Source organism: Mytilus californianus, unplaced genomic scaffold (genome assembly GCF_021869535.1).
Source record: "Mytilus californianus isolate M0D057914Y unplaced genomic scaffold, xbMytCali1.0.p SCAF_2, whole genome shotgun sequence".
Taxonomy (NCBI): Eukaryota; Metazoa; Mollusca; class Bivalvia; order Mytilida; family Mytilidae; genus Mytilus; species Mytilus californianus.
Window position 1 is genome coordinate 102,193,976 of NW_026262668.1, and position 18,002 is coordinate 102,211,977.

At 32.4% G+C, this 18,002-nt stretch overlaps 2 protein-coding genes across 3 annotated transcripts in view; both read left to right on the plus strand.

Moving 5' to 3' along the window:
* Positions 1-16,260, plus strand: part of LOC127730626 (uncharacterized) — a 33,047-nt gene extending 16,787 nt beyond the window's left edge. Inside the window, exons 3-5 of one of the 2 annotated variants that reach the window (XR_007995200.1) lie at positions 7,207-7,401; positions 11,725-14,417; positions 14,460-16,260. Coding sequence is in view for 1 of the 2 variants with exons in the window: in XM_052239119.1 (XP_052095079.1) it covers positions 7,207-7,401; positions 11,725-12,120 (591 nt within the window). In the remaining variant the exon portion in view is untranslated. Of the gene's footprint in view, positions 1-7,206; positions 7,402-11,724 lie in introns of both variants that reach the window. The other variant, XM_052239119.1, reaches the window with a different exon arrangement.
* LOC127730622 (kinesin-like protein KIF3B) overlaps positions 1-18,002 on the plus strand; it is a 274,564-nt gene that overhangs the window by 214,177 nt on the left and 42,385 nt on the right. The gene's annotated exons all lie outside the window — the stretch shown is intronic.

Here is an 18,002-nt window from a genome sequence, read left to right on the forward strand (position 1 = left end):
AACTTCCAGACACAACTTGTGTGTTAGTGTATGGATCTCTCTGACATTGTACCACAAGGTTCCATATCACAAAAGGAATGCTGGTATTGATGTTGGGGGTAATTGCTTCCAAATTTTAGGAATTAGGGGCCAAAAAAGGGGCAAAAAACAAGCATTTTTCTAGTTTCATGACAATAACGTGTGTGTAAGTGTATGGATCTTTCTGAAATTATACTACAAGGTTCCATATCACAAAGGGAAAGCTGGAATAAAGTGTGGGGTTAATTGCCCAAAACGTTTAGGAAAAATGGGCCAAAAGGGGGCCAAAAATAAGCATTTTTCTAGTTTCATGACAATAACTTGTGTGTAAGTGTATGGATCTTTCTGAAATTATACTACAAGGTTCCATATCACAAAGGGAAAGCTGGAATAAAGTGTGGGGTTAATTGCCCAAAACGTTTAGGAAAAATGGGCCAAAAGGGGGCCAAAAATAAGCATTTTTCTAGTTTCCAGACAATAACTTGTGTTCAAGTGTATGGATCTCTCTGAAATTGTACTGCAAGGTACCATACCACTAAAGGATAGCTAAGATTGATTTTGGGGGTAATTGCCTCAAAATTTTAGGAATAAGGGGCCAAAAAGGGTAAAAAAAACAAGCATTTTTCTAGTTTTAGGACGATAACTTGTGTCAGTGTATGGATCTTTCTGAAATTGTACCACAAGGTTCCATATCACAAAGGGAAAGCTGGAATTGAGTTTGGGGGTAATTACCCAGAACCTTTAGGAATAAGGGGCCAAAAGGGGGCCAAAAATAAGCATTTTTCTAGTTTCCAGACAATAACTTGTGTTCAAGTGTATGGCTCTCTTTGAAATTGTACTGCAAGGTACTATACCACAAAGGAAAGGCTGGGATTGATTTTGGGGGTAATTGCCTGAAAATTTAGGGATTAGGGGCCAAAAAGGGAAAAAAAAAAGCATTTTTCTAGTTTCAGGACAATAACTTGTGTGTAAGTGTATGGATCTTTATGAAATTGTACAACAAGCTAGCATATCACAAAGGGAAAGCTGGGTTTGAGTTTGGGGGTAATTGCTCTAAACATTTAGGAATTTGGGGCCAAAAAGGGAAAAAAAAACACATTTTTCTAGTTTCCAGACAATAACTTGTGTTCAAGTGTAGGGATTTCTCTGAAATTGTACTGCAAGGCACCATACATTGTAACACAAAGGGAAGGCTGGGATTGAGTTTGAGGGTGATGAATTATAAGGGGGTTCAAAAAATTTGAGAGGGGATTTTTTTTTCCTTTTTTTTTCTTTAAAATTTTCCATTTTAAATTGGTTATTTCTGATTTATATATAAAAGCAAATAATAATGATATGGTTTGAATAGGTAAATTACAAAAAATTTAAGTTCTTAGACCACATTCATTCTGTGTCAGAAACCTATGCTGTGTCAAATATTTAATCACAATCCAAATTCAGTGCTGTATCAAGCTTGAATGTTGTGTCCATACTTGCCCCAACAGTTCAGGGTTCGACCTCTGCGGTCGTATCAAGCTGCGCCCAGCGGATCATTTTATTCTTATACTGTATTCAATACGTCAACTATATTTGGTGTATGGAAATATTTTACGATGTACCTGTCAGTCTGACAGGTTTTATTTGACCTTGACCTCATTTTCACAGTTCATTGCTCAATGTTAAGTTTTTGTGTTTTGGTCTGTTTTTCTTCAACTATAAGCAATAGGCCAACTATACTTGGTGTATGGAATGATTGTTAGGTGTATATGTCTGTCTGGCAGGTATCATCGGACCTTGACCTCATTTTCATGGTTCATTTGTAAATGTTAACTTTCATGGTTATGTTTGTTCCTTAGATACGATAAATCGGATAAGCAATATTAATATGACAACTATATTTGATGCATGGAATGATTTTAAGGTGTACATGTTTGTCTGGCAGAATTCATCTGACCTTGACCTCATTTTCATGGTTTGGGCTGATTCTCGTATACTATAATCAATAGGTCAACTATATTCGTCTGTGGAATGGAATGATTGTAAGGTGTACAAATTATTACACCAGGGTTTTCGATATCACAAACTAGTCAAAACATTTACTAAATTTTATCATCTGTATAAGGACATCATTCGTAAATATAGCTCAACATGCAGACTTCTTATACATTCAGGTATTTCACATCCAATTTTTTATGGAAATATTCTTTATAAAGCACAAAAATGTCAGTATTCACCTCTGAAGCTAACAAAACCTTTAAATAGACTTATTAAGAAGGGATATAGTTACGATACTGTTGTCAGGTCATTAAAGGTTGCATATTTTGGCGTTAATATTGATTCACTTATAGGGTCTTTGCATCGGCACTAAACACATTTATTCTTAAACCAGTTGTTGGCATGACACGGGTTATGTTCTTCTCATATATGTTATGATGGTATGATACTAAACCCCTAACGGGAAGGATTGTGCCTGATATTCATATGATGAAGACATAATCTTCCAATCAGTTAAATTGAAGTCTGGAGCTGGCATGTCAGTTAACTGCTAGTAGTCTGTTGTTATTTATGTATTATTGTCATTTTGTTTATTTTCTTTGGTTACATCTTCTGACATCAGACTCGGACTTCTCTTGAACTGAATTTTAATGTGCGTATTGTTATGCGTTTACTTTTCTACATTGGCTAGAGGTATAGGGGGAGGGTTGAGATCTCATAAACATGTTCAACCCCGCTGCATTTTTGCGCCTGTCCCAAGTCAGGAGCCTCTAGCCTTTGTCAGTCTTGTATTATTTTTAATTTTAGTTTCTTGTGTACAATTTGGAGTTTAGTATGGCGTTCATTATCACTGAACTAGTATATATATTTGTTTAGGGGCCAGCTGAAGGACGCCTCCGGGTGCGGGAATTTCTCGCTGCATTGAAGACCTGTTGGTGACCTTCTGCTGTTGTCTGTTCTATGGTCGGGTTGTTGTCTCTTTGACACATTCCCCATTTCCATTCTCAATTTTATGTTTTTCCGGCTTGGTTTATCTGACCTCATTTTCTTGGATCACATTTATGTTAATGTGATACTTGTAGCAAAACTTTATATTTAGGACTATCAACACAAAATCAATGGTCAATAAAGCAGGCAAGACATTTCATCATGTGTTATATTGATTCAGCACAACTGTTCTAGGAATTTTTGTACAGCCACTAGTTGCAGATGGCAATTCAACAAAAGCAGATATTAGGCATCTTGAAGGATATGAAAAAAATAAATAGTACTATGTTTTTAGCTCGCCTTGACCAAAGGGCTTTTCTCATCACTTGGCATTAATGTCATCCTTATAAACTTTTACAAACATCTTCCGTGAAACTAATTTGCCAAATGGAACCAAACATAACCACAATCATCCTTTGGGATTCAACATGGCCGCCAAGACTAAAAATGGAACATAAGGGTATTATTGTTTATAAAAGCATCCTGAATTATCTTTATCAAGGAGCTCTTGATCAGGTGTATCCATAAATATAAGTAATGTAAATATTTACCCTCATGTAATGTGGCATTGCTCTGTAGTTTCACTGATTGGTTTCAATTTGTCAACCAAATTATCATATCTGTGTAGATATATATATAAACTTATTGAACAGATGATTAGGAAAAACTGATTACATAATTTTTGTCGAGCCTGCGACTTTTGTCGCAGAAAGCTCGACATAGGGATAGTGATCCGGCGGCGGCAGCGGCGGCGTTAGCTAACTTTTTAAAAGCTTTATATTCTAGAAGGTGGAAGACCTGGATGCTCAATACTTTGTATATAGATGCCTCATGTTACGAAGTTTCCGTCAGTTACATGTTCAATGTCCTTGACCTCATTTTCATGGTTCAGTGACTACTTGAAAAAAACGTTAAGATTTTTTGTAACGTTAAATTCTCTCTTATTATATGTAATAGGATAACTATATTTGGTATGTGCGTACCTTACAAGGTTCTCATGCCGGTCAGACAGTTTTCACTTGACCTCGACCTCATTTCATGGATCAGTGAACAAGGTTAAGTATTGGTGGTCAAGTCCATACCTCAGATACTATGAGCAATAAGTCTAGTATATTCGGTGTATGGAAGGACTGTAAGGTGTACATGTCCAACTGGCAGGTGTCATCTGACCTTGACCTCATTTTCATGGTTCAGTGGTTATAGTTAAATTTTTGTGTTTAGGTCTGTTTTTCTTATACTGTATGCAATAGGTCTACTATATTTGGTGTATGGAATGATTGTAAGGTGTACATGTCTAGCTGGCAGGTTTCATCTGACCTTGACCTCATTTTCATGGTTCAGTGCACGTGGTCAAAGTTAAGTTTTTGAGTTTTGGTCTTTTTTTCTATTGCGAACCCAATGAAAGTTTTCCACAGTGCCATCTCTATCTTGACCAGGTATTTAAACTTTTGCAAGTTCACCTGTCCTATTGAATGAATACAATAGCTATTTTTTCTGTGTAGTTTATTCACTGGGACCTTTAAATTTCTTCTAAGAGAAATCTATCATTCATTGATTAAATTACCTGTGTAAAAAAAAATTCTTATATATAGACAAAAATACTTTTTTTATACTCATTAATTGTGTGTGCTGATGTATTTATTCAATATTAATAATATATTTTCATTCAGTTTAATATAAACATTGATTCAATCATAAAAATTTGATTTCTAACAAAAGTTTTATCAATGTTCCTATTGAAATTTGATTTTTTTTTGTTTAGTTATAGAATACATTTAAGAAGATCTTAATTTGAAACATCATTATTTTCAAGTTCTTATTCATGTCAAACAAATTTTTTTTTAAAAGGAACAATGTTGAAAGTTTTGTCAGAAATCAAATTTTTATGATTGAATCAATGTTTATATTAAACTGAATGAAAATATATTATTAATATTGAATAACTACATCATCACACGCAATTAATGAGTATAAAAACAGTATTTTTGTCTATATATAAGAATTTTTTTTTACTCTGGTAATTTAATCAATGAATGATAGATTTCTCTTAGAAGAAATTTAAAGGTCCCAGAGAATAAACTACACAGAGAACAATAGCTATTGTATCTATTCAATAGGACAGGTGAACTTGCAAAAGTTTAAATACCTGGTCAAGATAGAGATGGCACTGTGGAAAACTTTCATTGGGTTCGCAATAATACTATATGCAATAGGTCAACTATATTTGGTATATGGAAATATTTTATGATCTATATGTCGGTCGCACAGGTTTTATTTGACCTTGACCTCATTTTCACGGTTCATTGCTCAGTGTTAAGTTTTTGTCGAGCCTGCGACTTTTGTCGCAGAAAGCTCGACATAGGGATAGTGAGGCGGCGGCAGCTACGGCGGTGGCGTTAGCTTACTTCTTAAAAGCTTTATATTTAAGAAGGTGGAAGACCTGGATGCTTCATACTTTGTATATGGATGCCTCATGTTACGAAGTTTCCGTCAGTCACATGTCCAATGTCCTTGACCTCATTTTCATGGTTCAGTGACTACTTGAAAAAAAAGTTAAGATTTTTTGTAATGTTAAATTCTCTCTTATTATAAGTAATAGGATAACTATATTTGGTATGTGCGTACCTTGCAAGGTCCTCATGCCTGTCAGACAGTTTTCACTTGACCTCGACCTCATTTCATGGACCAGTGAACAAGGTTAAGTTTTGGTGGTCAAGTCCATATCTCAGATACTATGAGCAATAAGTCTAGTATATTCGGTGTATGGAAGGACTGTAAGGTGTACATGTCCAACTGGCAGGTGTCATCTGACCTTGACCTCATTTTCATGGTTCAGTGGTTATAGTTAAATTTTTGTGTTTAGGTCTGTTTTTCTTATACTGTATGCAATAGGTCTACTATATTTGGTGTATGGAATGATTGTAAGGTGTACATGTCTAGCTGGCAGGTTTCATCTGACCTTGACCTCATTTTCATGGTTCAGTGGTTATAGTTTAGTTTTTGTGTTTTGGTCTGTTTTTCTTATACTTTATGCAATAGGTCTTCTATATTTGGTGTATGGAATGATTGTAAGGTGTACATGTCCAACTGGCAGGTGTCATCTGACTTTGACCTCATTTTCATGGTTCAGTGGTCAAAGTTAAGTTTTTGAGTTTTGGTCTTTTTTCTTATACTATATGCAATAAGTCAACTATATTTGGTGTATGGAAATATTCTATGATGTACATGTCAGTCTCGCAGGTTTTATTTGACCTTGACCTCATTTTCACGGTTCATTGCTCAGTGTTAAGTTTATGTGTTTCAGTCTGTTTTTCTTAAACTATAAGCAATAGGTCAGCTATATTTGTTGTATGGAAGGATTGTAAGCTGTTCATGTCTACCTTGCATGGTTCATCTGACCTTGACCTCATTTTCATGATTCATTGGTCAATGTTTAGTTTTCTTGGTTAAGTCTCAGTTTCTTAGAAACTATAAGCAATAGGTCAACTATATTTAGTGTATTGAATAATTGTAAGGTGTACATGTATTTCTCGTTTGGTTTATATGACCTTGACCTCATTTTCTTGGATCATGTTAAGTTTATGTAATAGTTGTAGTAAAGCTTTCATTTAGGACTATCCACATAATATAAATGGTTAGTAAAGAAGGCGAGACATTTCAGCGTGTGCACTCTTGTTGTGTTATGGTCTGTTTTTCTTAAACTATAAGCAATAGATCAACTATATTTGTTGTATGGAAGAATTGTTAGCTGTACATGTCTGCCTGGCATGGTTCATGTGACCTTGACCTCATTTTCATGGTTCATTGGTCAATGTTTAGTTTTTTGGTTAATGTTAAGTTTATGTGACAGTTGTAATAAAGCTTTATATATAGGACTATCAACATAATATCAATGATTAATAAAGAAGGCGAGACATTTCAGCGTGTGCACTCTTGTTTGAATGTTAATGATTTCATTATATTTAACTTTATAGTGTACATCATAAAGATGAGTTAATGAGGTAAACAGAGTTGTTTGGCATTATTAGTTCCAGACTTGCTTGCTTATTAATGTCATACAAAATCCAACAGTACCTCTGATTTCAAAATGGATAAAATCTTATGTATGAATATAGTACACTTTCATTTCAATACTCTCTTTGAACCAGTGACCTGAATATATTTTGTATTGCAGCCATAAAGCCAATGGAATACTATGCCTATTGCAACTGTCATTATATTTTCCAGGAAGGTGGATTCTACGTTGAATGTGGAGCCTTAAATGGAGAAAAGGGTTCAAATTCCTTGTTTTTTGAAAGAGTTCGCAAGTGGAACGGTTTGTTGATAGAAGGTGATCCAACTAACTATGCTGAATTGAAGAAGATAAACAGAAAGGCATTTTCAATAAATGCATGCATCAGTCCAAGGGCAACACCATTTAAGGTAAACCATGATGTATAATATTAGTCACTTTCTCAAAGCTAAATGGTCTACAAAAGTAATTAAGTGGTTGTATTGGACCTTTTAGTCGAGTCTGCGACATTTATGTTGCGATAGCCAGACATAGCGATCCTGGATTCCTTTATCGGCGGCATCAACATTAGGTTCAGTCTGTGGTCAAATTTTTTTAGACATCAATAACTTTGTCAAACCTTCATGGAATGTTATGAAATTTGGAGAAAAGGTTGTATATGACCAAAAGACAGTATCCAGAGCTAAATTTTGAAAATATTTATTTTCATTTTTCAGTTTATTACTGATAAATGGACTTAGTTTTTTTTTCAAAGTTAACATTCAGATTTAGTCTTTTTTTTTCCCATTACAGATTTCAGAAATTAAAAAGAAAACTTCTTCAAATATTTTTTTTTTTTTGTTAAAATAAAAATGTGTGGGGTGAATTGTATATCACAAAAGCAAAAAAAAGGGGGGTAAATTGGGGGGGTGCAATTTGCAACATTCGCAACAGCATAGTGTATTGCACAAAAGCAAAAAATTGAATATTAATTCAAATCATATAACCAATTCTAAGTTCTTTGACTACAGTTATTCTGTGTCAAACATTTAATTTCAATCCAAATTCAGACCTGTATCAAGCACGAATATTGTGTCCATTTTTGCCCCAACTGTTCAGGGTTGGACCTTTGCAGTCGTATCCAGCTGCGCTCGGCGAAGCAATTTATCTACAAAGGATCTACATATAATGTTGAAGGGGTGGCAAACATGGCATTAGTGGTGGCACATAGTACCCTGTGAAAGGAAGATCATACTTTCTTTTCTTCTCTTAATCTACAATGGCGAATTTTAACCAAATTTGACAAAATTTTTGTACAGAAGGTTCTGTCGAAATGATGATGATTGTAAACTGTTACAACACTAAATTTCTGTCGCTATCCAACATACCCCAATGTTCCAGTAGCAGTCCAAATTATCCAGACTTCAGCCTAGTTGACCTTGCAGAATATTTTATTAATTGTAATTTGTTTTCATTCTGAATATTCAAGAAATATTTACTACTGGATTTTAAGCCAACAACAATCAATCTAATCAGTGGCGGATCCAGAGGGGGGCGTAGAGGGCGTATACCCCCCATTTGCTTGCACTTTTTTTTTTTTTTTTGTAAAATGATTAATCAGACTAGACTTTGCCATTTCCCGTGTATTTAATTTTTATGTGACAATTCTTTACTTATAAAGATATTTTTCGCACGTATTTACTGTAATATATTATTGATTATGTCAAAGTCATGTAATTCTCTACGGTGAAGTTGACCAGTTCGTCGTAAAAAAAACGTCACTCAGTCATTTTGAAATTCAAATTACAGTAACACATTGCTTAGGCTGAGGATGACAAGCATGACGCCTTCAAAGCGACAAAGTATTGAGCAAGAACGTATTGACTTCTATTTCACAATTCCACCCAACAGAAAGTAATACTCTATTACACTCTCATGAAAAAAAAAGTTCCACAGCAATATTATTTACCTACGAAAATATGTTTAACCCCACACGCCCCAGCCCATTAATAACATTGCTGAATAGTGATCCCCAATCAGTAAGCTCTAGATATAGATTTAAAGTCTAAGGTACGGAGGGGGCAGTCAGAGATATTTTAGAGAAAAAATTCTGACCCTTATTTTTGCCTTAAACAAAAATTCTGGCCGTATCTGGATTGAAAACAATAATCTTGTCCACTTTTTTGCTATTAGAAAAAAATATTTTCAACAGAATTATTTAGCATTAAATGAACATGATGAATAAAAAACGGGCGTAATTTTCTTTTGGGGGGGGGGGGGGGTTGCATGTGAATCCCATATCTGACCGGAATGTCTGTTTCGCCGAACTGATATACTGAATAATTTTTTCAAGGCCCGACTGCAACCTGCCTGCTGGGTGTGGCCTATATGTCTCCATGTGTCGACCGTCATTCACAACTTCATTGTCATTTCCGTCTAATTCGTAGCCTTTGGTTGATTTGGAACCCCTCACTTCCCTTGTTGGGTAAAACATTTCAACCAAACATTTGGATGAAAATTGCTTGTTTGTCTTTCTTCGTGTCGGTCATATTGTAAATTTCATTGAATAGCCGTATATCTTGTTTACAAAATGAAATCTGTGAGGTTATGCTAACTAACCATACAACAAACGAGAATTTTCCATGTCCATTTTTTACTGACAAATCCCACATCAAATATATTAATTAGTACATAGCTTTGAATCCATCCAATCATTTCATAATAGACAATTGATGGAGAGAATACAGCACCAGAAATGTCCAACCCCTACACTTTAACTATAAAATGCATTTTACACTTATTTTATGTTTTTTAGCCAAAAAAAGGTCCAAAAAAATTGTTCGCCTCGATCCGATCGGCAAACTTTAATACTACGCCCCCCTTTCCAAAATCCTGGATGCGCCGCTGCTAATTATGATCTGTTTGGATTCAAAACATGGGCTTCATAGATATTCATTTTCATAATCCTTCTCCCCTCCCAGAAAATCAAATTGGTATCCCGTAAGTTTCAAAACAGAATGGGTTTGATAAAAAAAAACTTTTGCTACTATAACTGTTAATGCAATTGCAATGCAAGTCTTAATTGTATTGAATTATCATTTGATATATATAACAATATCAGTCTTATTTGTTAAAATGTACTACAAAAAGGGAAGTCCGGTGAATGAACCCCACTCCCCTGTAACCCCTCCACCCACTCCTTTTAATTAGGCGAAACAGAATTAACAACAGTCTTTTATTTTTCTATCTTGAAAATAAAAAGTTGTAAAGTTTTTCTGATGTTTAATGTCCTTCAAAGGAATTAAATATTCTTAGTTGTCAGTTCCTTTGCGGATTTTTTTTATTGAATTATATTTTAGGCACTGAGCATTCATTTTTTGAGGGGGCCTTGTTTTTTTCACAACAAGCTATTTTTCCATAACATATATAAAATGACAAGAATATTATTTTGAAATGCAATGTATTATTCATTTTCCCCCTAATTTTCAATGGAAACAAAGTATTTTGTTCACTTCCCTTCTAAAAAAGGAATTAGTTAATTTATCTATTCAAGAAATTTAAAATAAAAAAACACATTTAAAAATAACACTCTGACAAAAGATGAATGACTGGTGTTTAATTCGCCCCTACAACAATTGAAATAACAGTTATTAGAAGTATAACGACATATGAATATATTTAGGATAATTAGGTTAAAGAAACAATTTTTTTGTCTTTCAAGACAGAATGTCCAATTGCAATAAGGCTGGTACGCAATGATGACATCTGAATGAAATTAACGACATATGTTTTAGAATATTTTGCTATGTAGTTTAATTGGTATATTTGTAAGCTGATGTCACCTTTGTTATTATCTATATAGTTATTTATATTATCTTTACATTACAATATATTGCAAGACACTGTACAGAAAACAAGTTGTTGTTTTGCAATTCGCTGTACAACGCCCTGCAATTCGCTGTACAACGCCCTGCAATTCGCTGTACAGTAAACAATAGCTGTTTAGGTTCATATTCTTTAGAAAACATCTTTTTGAATGCGAATTTCAGTAAATGTGAAGTCACACTATCATAATCTAAAAAATTTGTCTGGAAAGAAAAGGAAAAACAGTTGAATACCTGGCCAGTGGGACATTGGAGGGTGATCGACCTTGAAATATTCTGGTACCAAGTGCACTGTTTTGGAGTATAAATCAAAATTGACAAAGCTTAATATGACTATTCCTATTATATGAATAGGGAAAACTGTCAAGCTAGACAGCTTTCAAGATGGCAAAAAAGAGTTGTTGATTGAATGGTATCAGTGTTTTATTTGTAATAAATTACCTGTAAAGCTGTGCATTTATTACAGATTTCCTACTAAATACCTGTAAATTATAAGTTCTGGTATGGGTATAAGCATTTAACAAATTCAAAATTGTAGTAATTTAAAACTCAATTATTGCAATAATGTGTTTAATTAAAAAGAAAGTTGAAATTTTCAGCTTACTCAATGTATAAATGCTACACACAATTCACAAGCTTTTGAAAAGAATTGTAGTAAATTGAACTGGATGTTGGAATGTGATATTTTTTTATATAAAGTATGAGATTCTCAAATTATGCAATAAAAGTAAGATTCTTTAATAGTTGGTGTAAACAACCTGACTGATCCATCATAATTGTAAACTGTAGCACTTTATTCTTCAATTCATCTCACCTACTTGTATAGTCAGTTCAGCTGAGAATGATATCGATGTTGTTTTACTTTTTCAGGCCAAGTTTCACAAAGCTTTCAACATGGGACGTGCTATCCATGATGAACAATCTGAAAACTGGGTAAAAAGAATTCATAAAAATAAAGATTTAGTAGAAATAGAATGTTTCCCATTATATTCTTTGATGCTAGCATTGAACAGAACAACCATCGATTTCTTCAGTTTAGACGTGGAAGGGGATGAAGTTAATGTTCTAAAGACAATACCATTTGATAAGCTAAATATAAAGATGATGACAGTAGAATATGCACATGGTGGAGCAGGTGGTGCTGATATGCAAAGGTTTCTACAGAGTAAAGGTTACGAGGTTGTTCTCAAGGTTTCCAAAGATAACTGGGGTGTCAATGATTTAATCTTTAGAAAGAAAGGTGTAGCTGATGGAAGTACCATTTAAACTTCAATCAATATTGTTAAACTAAAATTTCATGAACAATTTGTTTAAAAATCACAAATTTATTTATAAGATCTGAGACGAAGGATAAGCAAAATTATGATTATCAAAATTTATTTTATTAATCATAACCTTTCTTACATCACAAATTTAGCTAAACAGTCATTTTGTTTCTCCTGTGCAGCAAGCAAGACTCATTTACAAGTACATAGATCTTATTGCTTGATCCTTTATAGATTTGGGTCATACCGGGGATACTTCCCTTTATATGTTTTCTGCAAATTCTTTTTCAAATACTAAATCTTTATAAAAATTGACAGTATACAATTTAATGTATGTACTTGAGATTGTGTCAAAGTCATGCAATACTTCTTATCATTTAGTCAAATTTCATTGCCTAAAGATCATATAGAATTGTTTTTAAGGGAATTTAGATATGTATTTTAAAATTCATAGGAAGTATATGTTTTGACATCGCCAAAAATACTGCAAACCACATTTACTGCTGTAAATTCAGAAATTTTTGCATGCATTTATTTTTTGAGCAATTGATAAACATGGGAGATTAATTTATTTTAGAAATATTGCATACAAGTAATGCAGATTGCTAACATAATAATATGTATAGTAAATGTCAAATTTTGCATGATTTTCTAAAAAAAAGTAATTGTTGCAAAGTTTTGGAGAATATTAATATATTATTTATGCAACATACTTTCTGTAAAAATATATGTAGTCACATCAAGAGCTTTGTCAAAGATATCTGAATATTACATTTAATGTATGGTTGATGATCCTGTCTAAAATATAATTCAAAATATTTTTAAAAAGGTTATAAATTTGTTCCTTCAACATATTACTTGTTGTTTAATATAGCCAAAAGGGAATATTGATTAAGAAATGCAATGATATTGACTTATATTGATATCTGAGAAGCTACTAATAGTAAACAAAATGTCCTTATCATACGTTCTCTGATGATCTTGGAATCCTTATAAATTATAAGGTCATCAGGTATAAACAAAATTTACCAATTTAATAGACAAGAGAGACATGTCTTGTCTCAATTAAATACTCAGGTTTTAATGCTACTTATTAGATTTATTTTATTGTCTGTTAGTTAAAATTATTTTGTCATGTCTGTTTTTTCATTGGTTTTGCATCAAGTCTTTCTTTTTAAACAGTGCCAGCTAGTCTGCCAGTAAGAGAAAAAAAGGTACTTTAAAAGTCCAATTAAAAAATCATAAAGTAAACATATAATGCACTTTGACCCCAAAATTATTCTTGTTCCAAATTAAAAATCAGAATGGAATCTAATAATAATGAAGGGTATACATGTGTCCACCTAAAAGTTCTAATATCTTCATTTTCTGAATATTTTGTGGAATATTTTTTATTTTTTAAACATAAATGTATATTATATTCAGAAAAAGGAAGTCAGCTTTTAGAAAATCTTAGCTGGCTCCCAAATAACTGTCCATTAAATATATAACTATTAACCTCAGGTAGTTGTCTACTTAATCTGGAAGAACTGAAAATATCTTAAAACGTGTGTTAGAGTATAGAAGGGTCAAATAGATTCATTATTGTTTAGAAAGTAAAACATGACCACACATTCATCAACATCTAAGTTCATTTTTTTTTTTTTTCTGTTTTTGTTTATTAATTTATTTCCTTGTTGTTTTTTGTGTTCTATTTTTTTCTTCTTCTTTTGTGCCACTTAATTTTTCTGTCCAATTTATACAAATGTTGAAATCATATGTAATGTATGCATGCTCTTATATAGTATTGTTAAATATGTTAAATGGAGAAGACTTCATAAGTCTGTTTGACTTGTGTCTCATCCAATTTGTGTTTAGGCAAATAAAATATGTTTAAATTAAAAACTAAACTAAAACCTAAATCCATTAAAAATCAACCAGAAAATTAATGTGATACAAAATAATGAAATACACAACTTTATATTGTGAATACTACTGTCTTTTTATGTAAATGGTTTTGCAATCACAATTTTGCCCTGTTAAGTGTGGCTGTCTGCTGGATATTGATCTTTGTTTTAAATGTTTTTTGTATTAAATATGTATATTTACTTGTAAGATACTGTTTATTATTAGGAGTATACTATTAATTATTATACTATTGTGTAAACTTAGATGTGGAACTTTACCTTTGTCTGTCGAGATGGGTCGTTATACGAAACCACCAATACTGTTAGATGAAAGAATTTGTCCATTTTGTCATAATGCAATTGAAGATGAGATAGATTTTTTGATTAACTGTGACATTTACAGTGACTTGAGGTTTAATTTTTTGATTAACTGTGACATTTACAGTGACTTGAGGTTTAATTTGTTTCACAGAGCTATGGTCCTGGATAATTCTTTTTTTATAAAGTCAGATTTTGATCAATTTTTATTTTTAATACAGAATGCTGAATTACAGTAAGAGTTATCTAACTTGGTGTATAATATGGTAAAAAGGCATTGAAAAGCAATTTGCACTCTTGATTGTATACTTCTGTAAAAGTCAAAATTACATTTTATTTATTTTTTATGCCCCACCTAGGGGCATTATGTTTTTCGGTCTGTGCGTCTGTTCGTTTGTCCGTTGGTCCATCCATCTGTTCGTCCATCCGTTTGTCCGTCTGTCCCACTTCAGGTTAAAGTTTTTGGTCAAGGTAGTTTTTGATGAAGTTGAAGTCCAATCAATTTGAAACTTAGTACACATGTTCCCTATGATATGATCTTTCTAATTTTAATGCCAAATTAGAGTTTTACCCCAATTTCATGGTCCACTGAACATAGAAAATGATAGTGCGAGTGGGGCATCCATGTACTACGGACACATTCTTGTTTTATTTTATTTTATTCATGTTTTATTTTAACTGAGATTATTTTCATAAACAAGATTATTTCATTTTTTTCTTCACAAACTGTTTATATAACCTCTTTTACATGCATTTTATTTATCTATTAATTTTTTTTACGCCACTCAAATGTGTTGCTTTTATTTAAAGTCTTACTTTTTTTTAATGTGAAAAATTCTGATAATTAACATTATTGACATTTTACTATGTTACACAATTTGTATTTTAGTTATTTAAAAATAGTTTATATATTTGTATGTATAGTGTCTCATAAATATAAGCCTACTTAGGCTGGGTATTTGTCTTATTTTATTACTGTACAATGTATATTATATAATTTGTATAGCTTTGTAGACAAATATGTGACACTTTAATAAAATAAATTATTATTATTAGTATCATCAGATTAATCAATGTAATTTTTATCCAGACTCAGTTATACAAACATTAATGATTTGTGAAAAAGAAATATGTGAAATCCTTTTTGATATAATGTGTTTTTGTATTCCCTTCTGTGACACATTTTTAATATAATATTTTTTGACAATATTTTGAATCTCGTTATTTTAGATTTTTGTTGTTACTTTTATAGAATTAAATGCATATTTATTTTTTCAAACAAGATGTTTCTTTTTTCTCAAAAAATGATGACTTTTTTTAACCATCTTCCCCAGTTCACCTTAAATGCAGGTTGTCAACCAAGCACATTTCATTTACAAGAAAAAGCCAAGACAGCTTTGCTCTAAATCAGAATTATGTTTCTGCAAATTGGGGCATATTGAACTCTGAATTGGTTCCTTTTTTAAGTAAAGCATTCAAAAGCTAAGTCAGCATGTTCATCTGGTACAAAGCAACATTTTTGCTCACCTGGTTGTCATAATTACATACATTGTGAGCTTGTCTTGAAGAATACATTTGGTATAAAGTTCTATAATAAAAAAAAAGTTACATGTATATTATATATGAATTAAGTTGTAGTTGACCTTATGAATGTGACTTATGATAAACTGACCTTGAACATTGAGGAATGAACCAAAGATATGAGGTATATTAAGGTAAGATGGGTCAAGTTAGAAGGGCATGCTTACCTTATCTTACTTTAATATACCTCATATCTTTGGTTCATTCCTCAATGTTCAATAATTCTATAGACTATAACTGTAAAAAATAAATAAAGATCATTATAATGCTAAATTTAGATATTCATCCATGCGCAATGGAATCAGGTCAAGGTCGTAAGTTCCCTATTAAAAAAATATTCAATGAATACTTTAAAACTGACCATTGGGTTTGTTATTTACCAATGCACTTTGAAAAATGCCAGAGAACCTTCAACAAAACAACCATATTCACATTACAATGATTCTGCAAACCAAAATAAAGATGAACTGTACTATTATGGTAGCAAAGAACCAATTTGACAACAACTCTTAATGAGACTGCAATTTTATTTAAATGCCGGTCAACATGTAATGCCTTTTACATATTATTTTGAAAAATATAATAAGAAACTCTAATTGCAAATGCAAAAATTTTCAGTAATACCAGAGATATGTTTGAGAGGTGAGCAAGAAGAAACTCTAAACCGCAAAAATTATATATCTTGTATAAAAATACATTGAAATTAATGAAATCAATTATTTGATATGGGTTATATAGGGGAAACTTAGTTTTTCTTTATTGAGGAGTCATTAAACATTAGAATGGGTTTTAATTCAATGAGACAATAGCTTTTCATAAATACATCCTAAATATCAAATAAAAAAGGGGGTCACGGTCATTATTTTCTTCAGAATTTTTTTTTAAAAACACAACTTGTCTTATCAAATTCAATATAATTATCTGCCCTTGATTTCGAAGGGATTGTTTTTCTAAAAAATTTAAATAAACTGAATGACACTTAATTTATAGATAGTTTAGTCTTAAACTTTCAAGTTTTAGATGTTTCTTTTGTATGTTGAATGATACTTGGTAAAATATTTTAAAACCCAAAAATGATTTTTGCCACATGCTCAGAAGGGATGCTCAGAAAAAGACACCTGATCTACCTTATTAATTAAGGTAACAGGTACGTAAATGGGCACAATCTCACATATTTTTATGGAATTTTGCAAGCAATTTGAGCATGTGGAACTGCATATGAATATCGAAAAATTACATATGTAACCTTTATACTTTCGAATATATAGAAAGAAGTACAAATGTATAGGATGCACGTAAATATAGAAAAAAAAATTGAAAAAAATTGAAAAACTTGAAAAAATTGCCTTTTCTCAAAAACGTGTCCTACGAATTTTCTTTAAAACTGATATGTTATTGCCCCTAAAATTTTCGTTTTATTGACATGAAAGCTCCAGAAACCAGCGAGTCGTTGTGGTAGGTAAAACATCTCTCACTGCACCTGTCCAATCAGAAGTACCACAGGGCAGTGTACTTGTGCCACTCATGTTCCTACTGTTTATCAACGACCTACCGGACTACGTACAGTCATCAACAATAAGTTTATTTGCAGATGACTACATACTGTACAGAAGGATCCAAAATTATGCAAACTCAAAACTACTCCAAGAAGACATAAATAACCTGCTCAGATGGGAACCTGATTGGCAAATTGAATTCCATCCCAGCAATTGCCAACTTCTAAGCGTAACCAACAAGTGCAAACCACATCCCAAAAGTTCTAACATTCATGGTCACAATTTAGAATTGGTTGATTCAGCAAAATATTTAGGTGTAACAATCAATAAAACCATTAATTGGAACACACACATAGAAAGCATAGCTAAAAAGGCAAATTATACTAGGGCCTTCATCCAAAGAAACCTGCACCAATGTCCACAACAAACAAAAGCTGTATGCTACACAACGCTAGTATGCATGCTCAATTTTGGACCCGTTCAGGTTTGTTATGAACGACTACCGACAAACCAGCAGTGTAACATCAATGCTAAAAACTCGAAAGTGGCAACCACCAGATGAGAGGAGGGCCAGATGTGAAGCGGTAATGATGTACAGAATA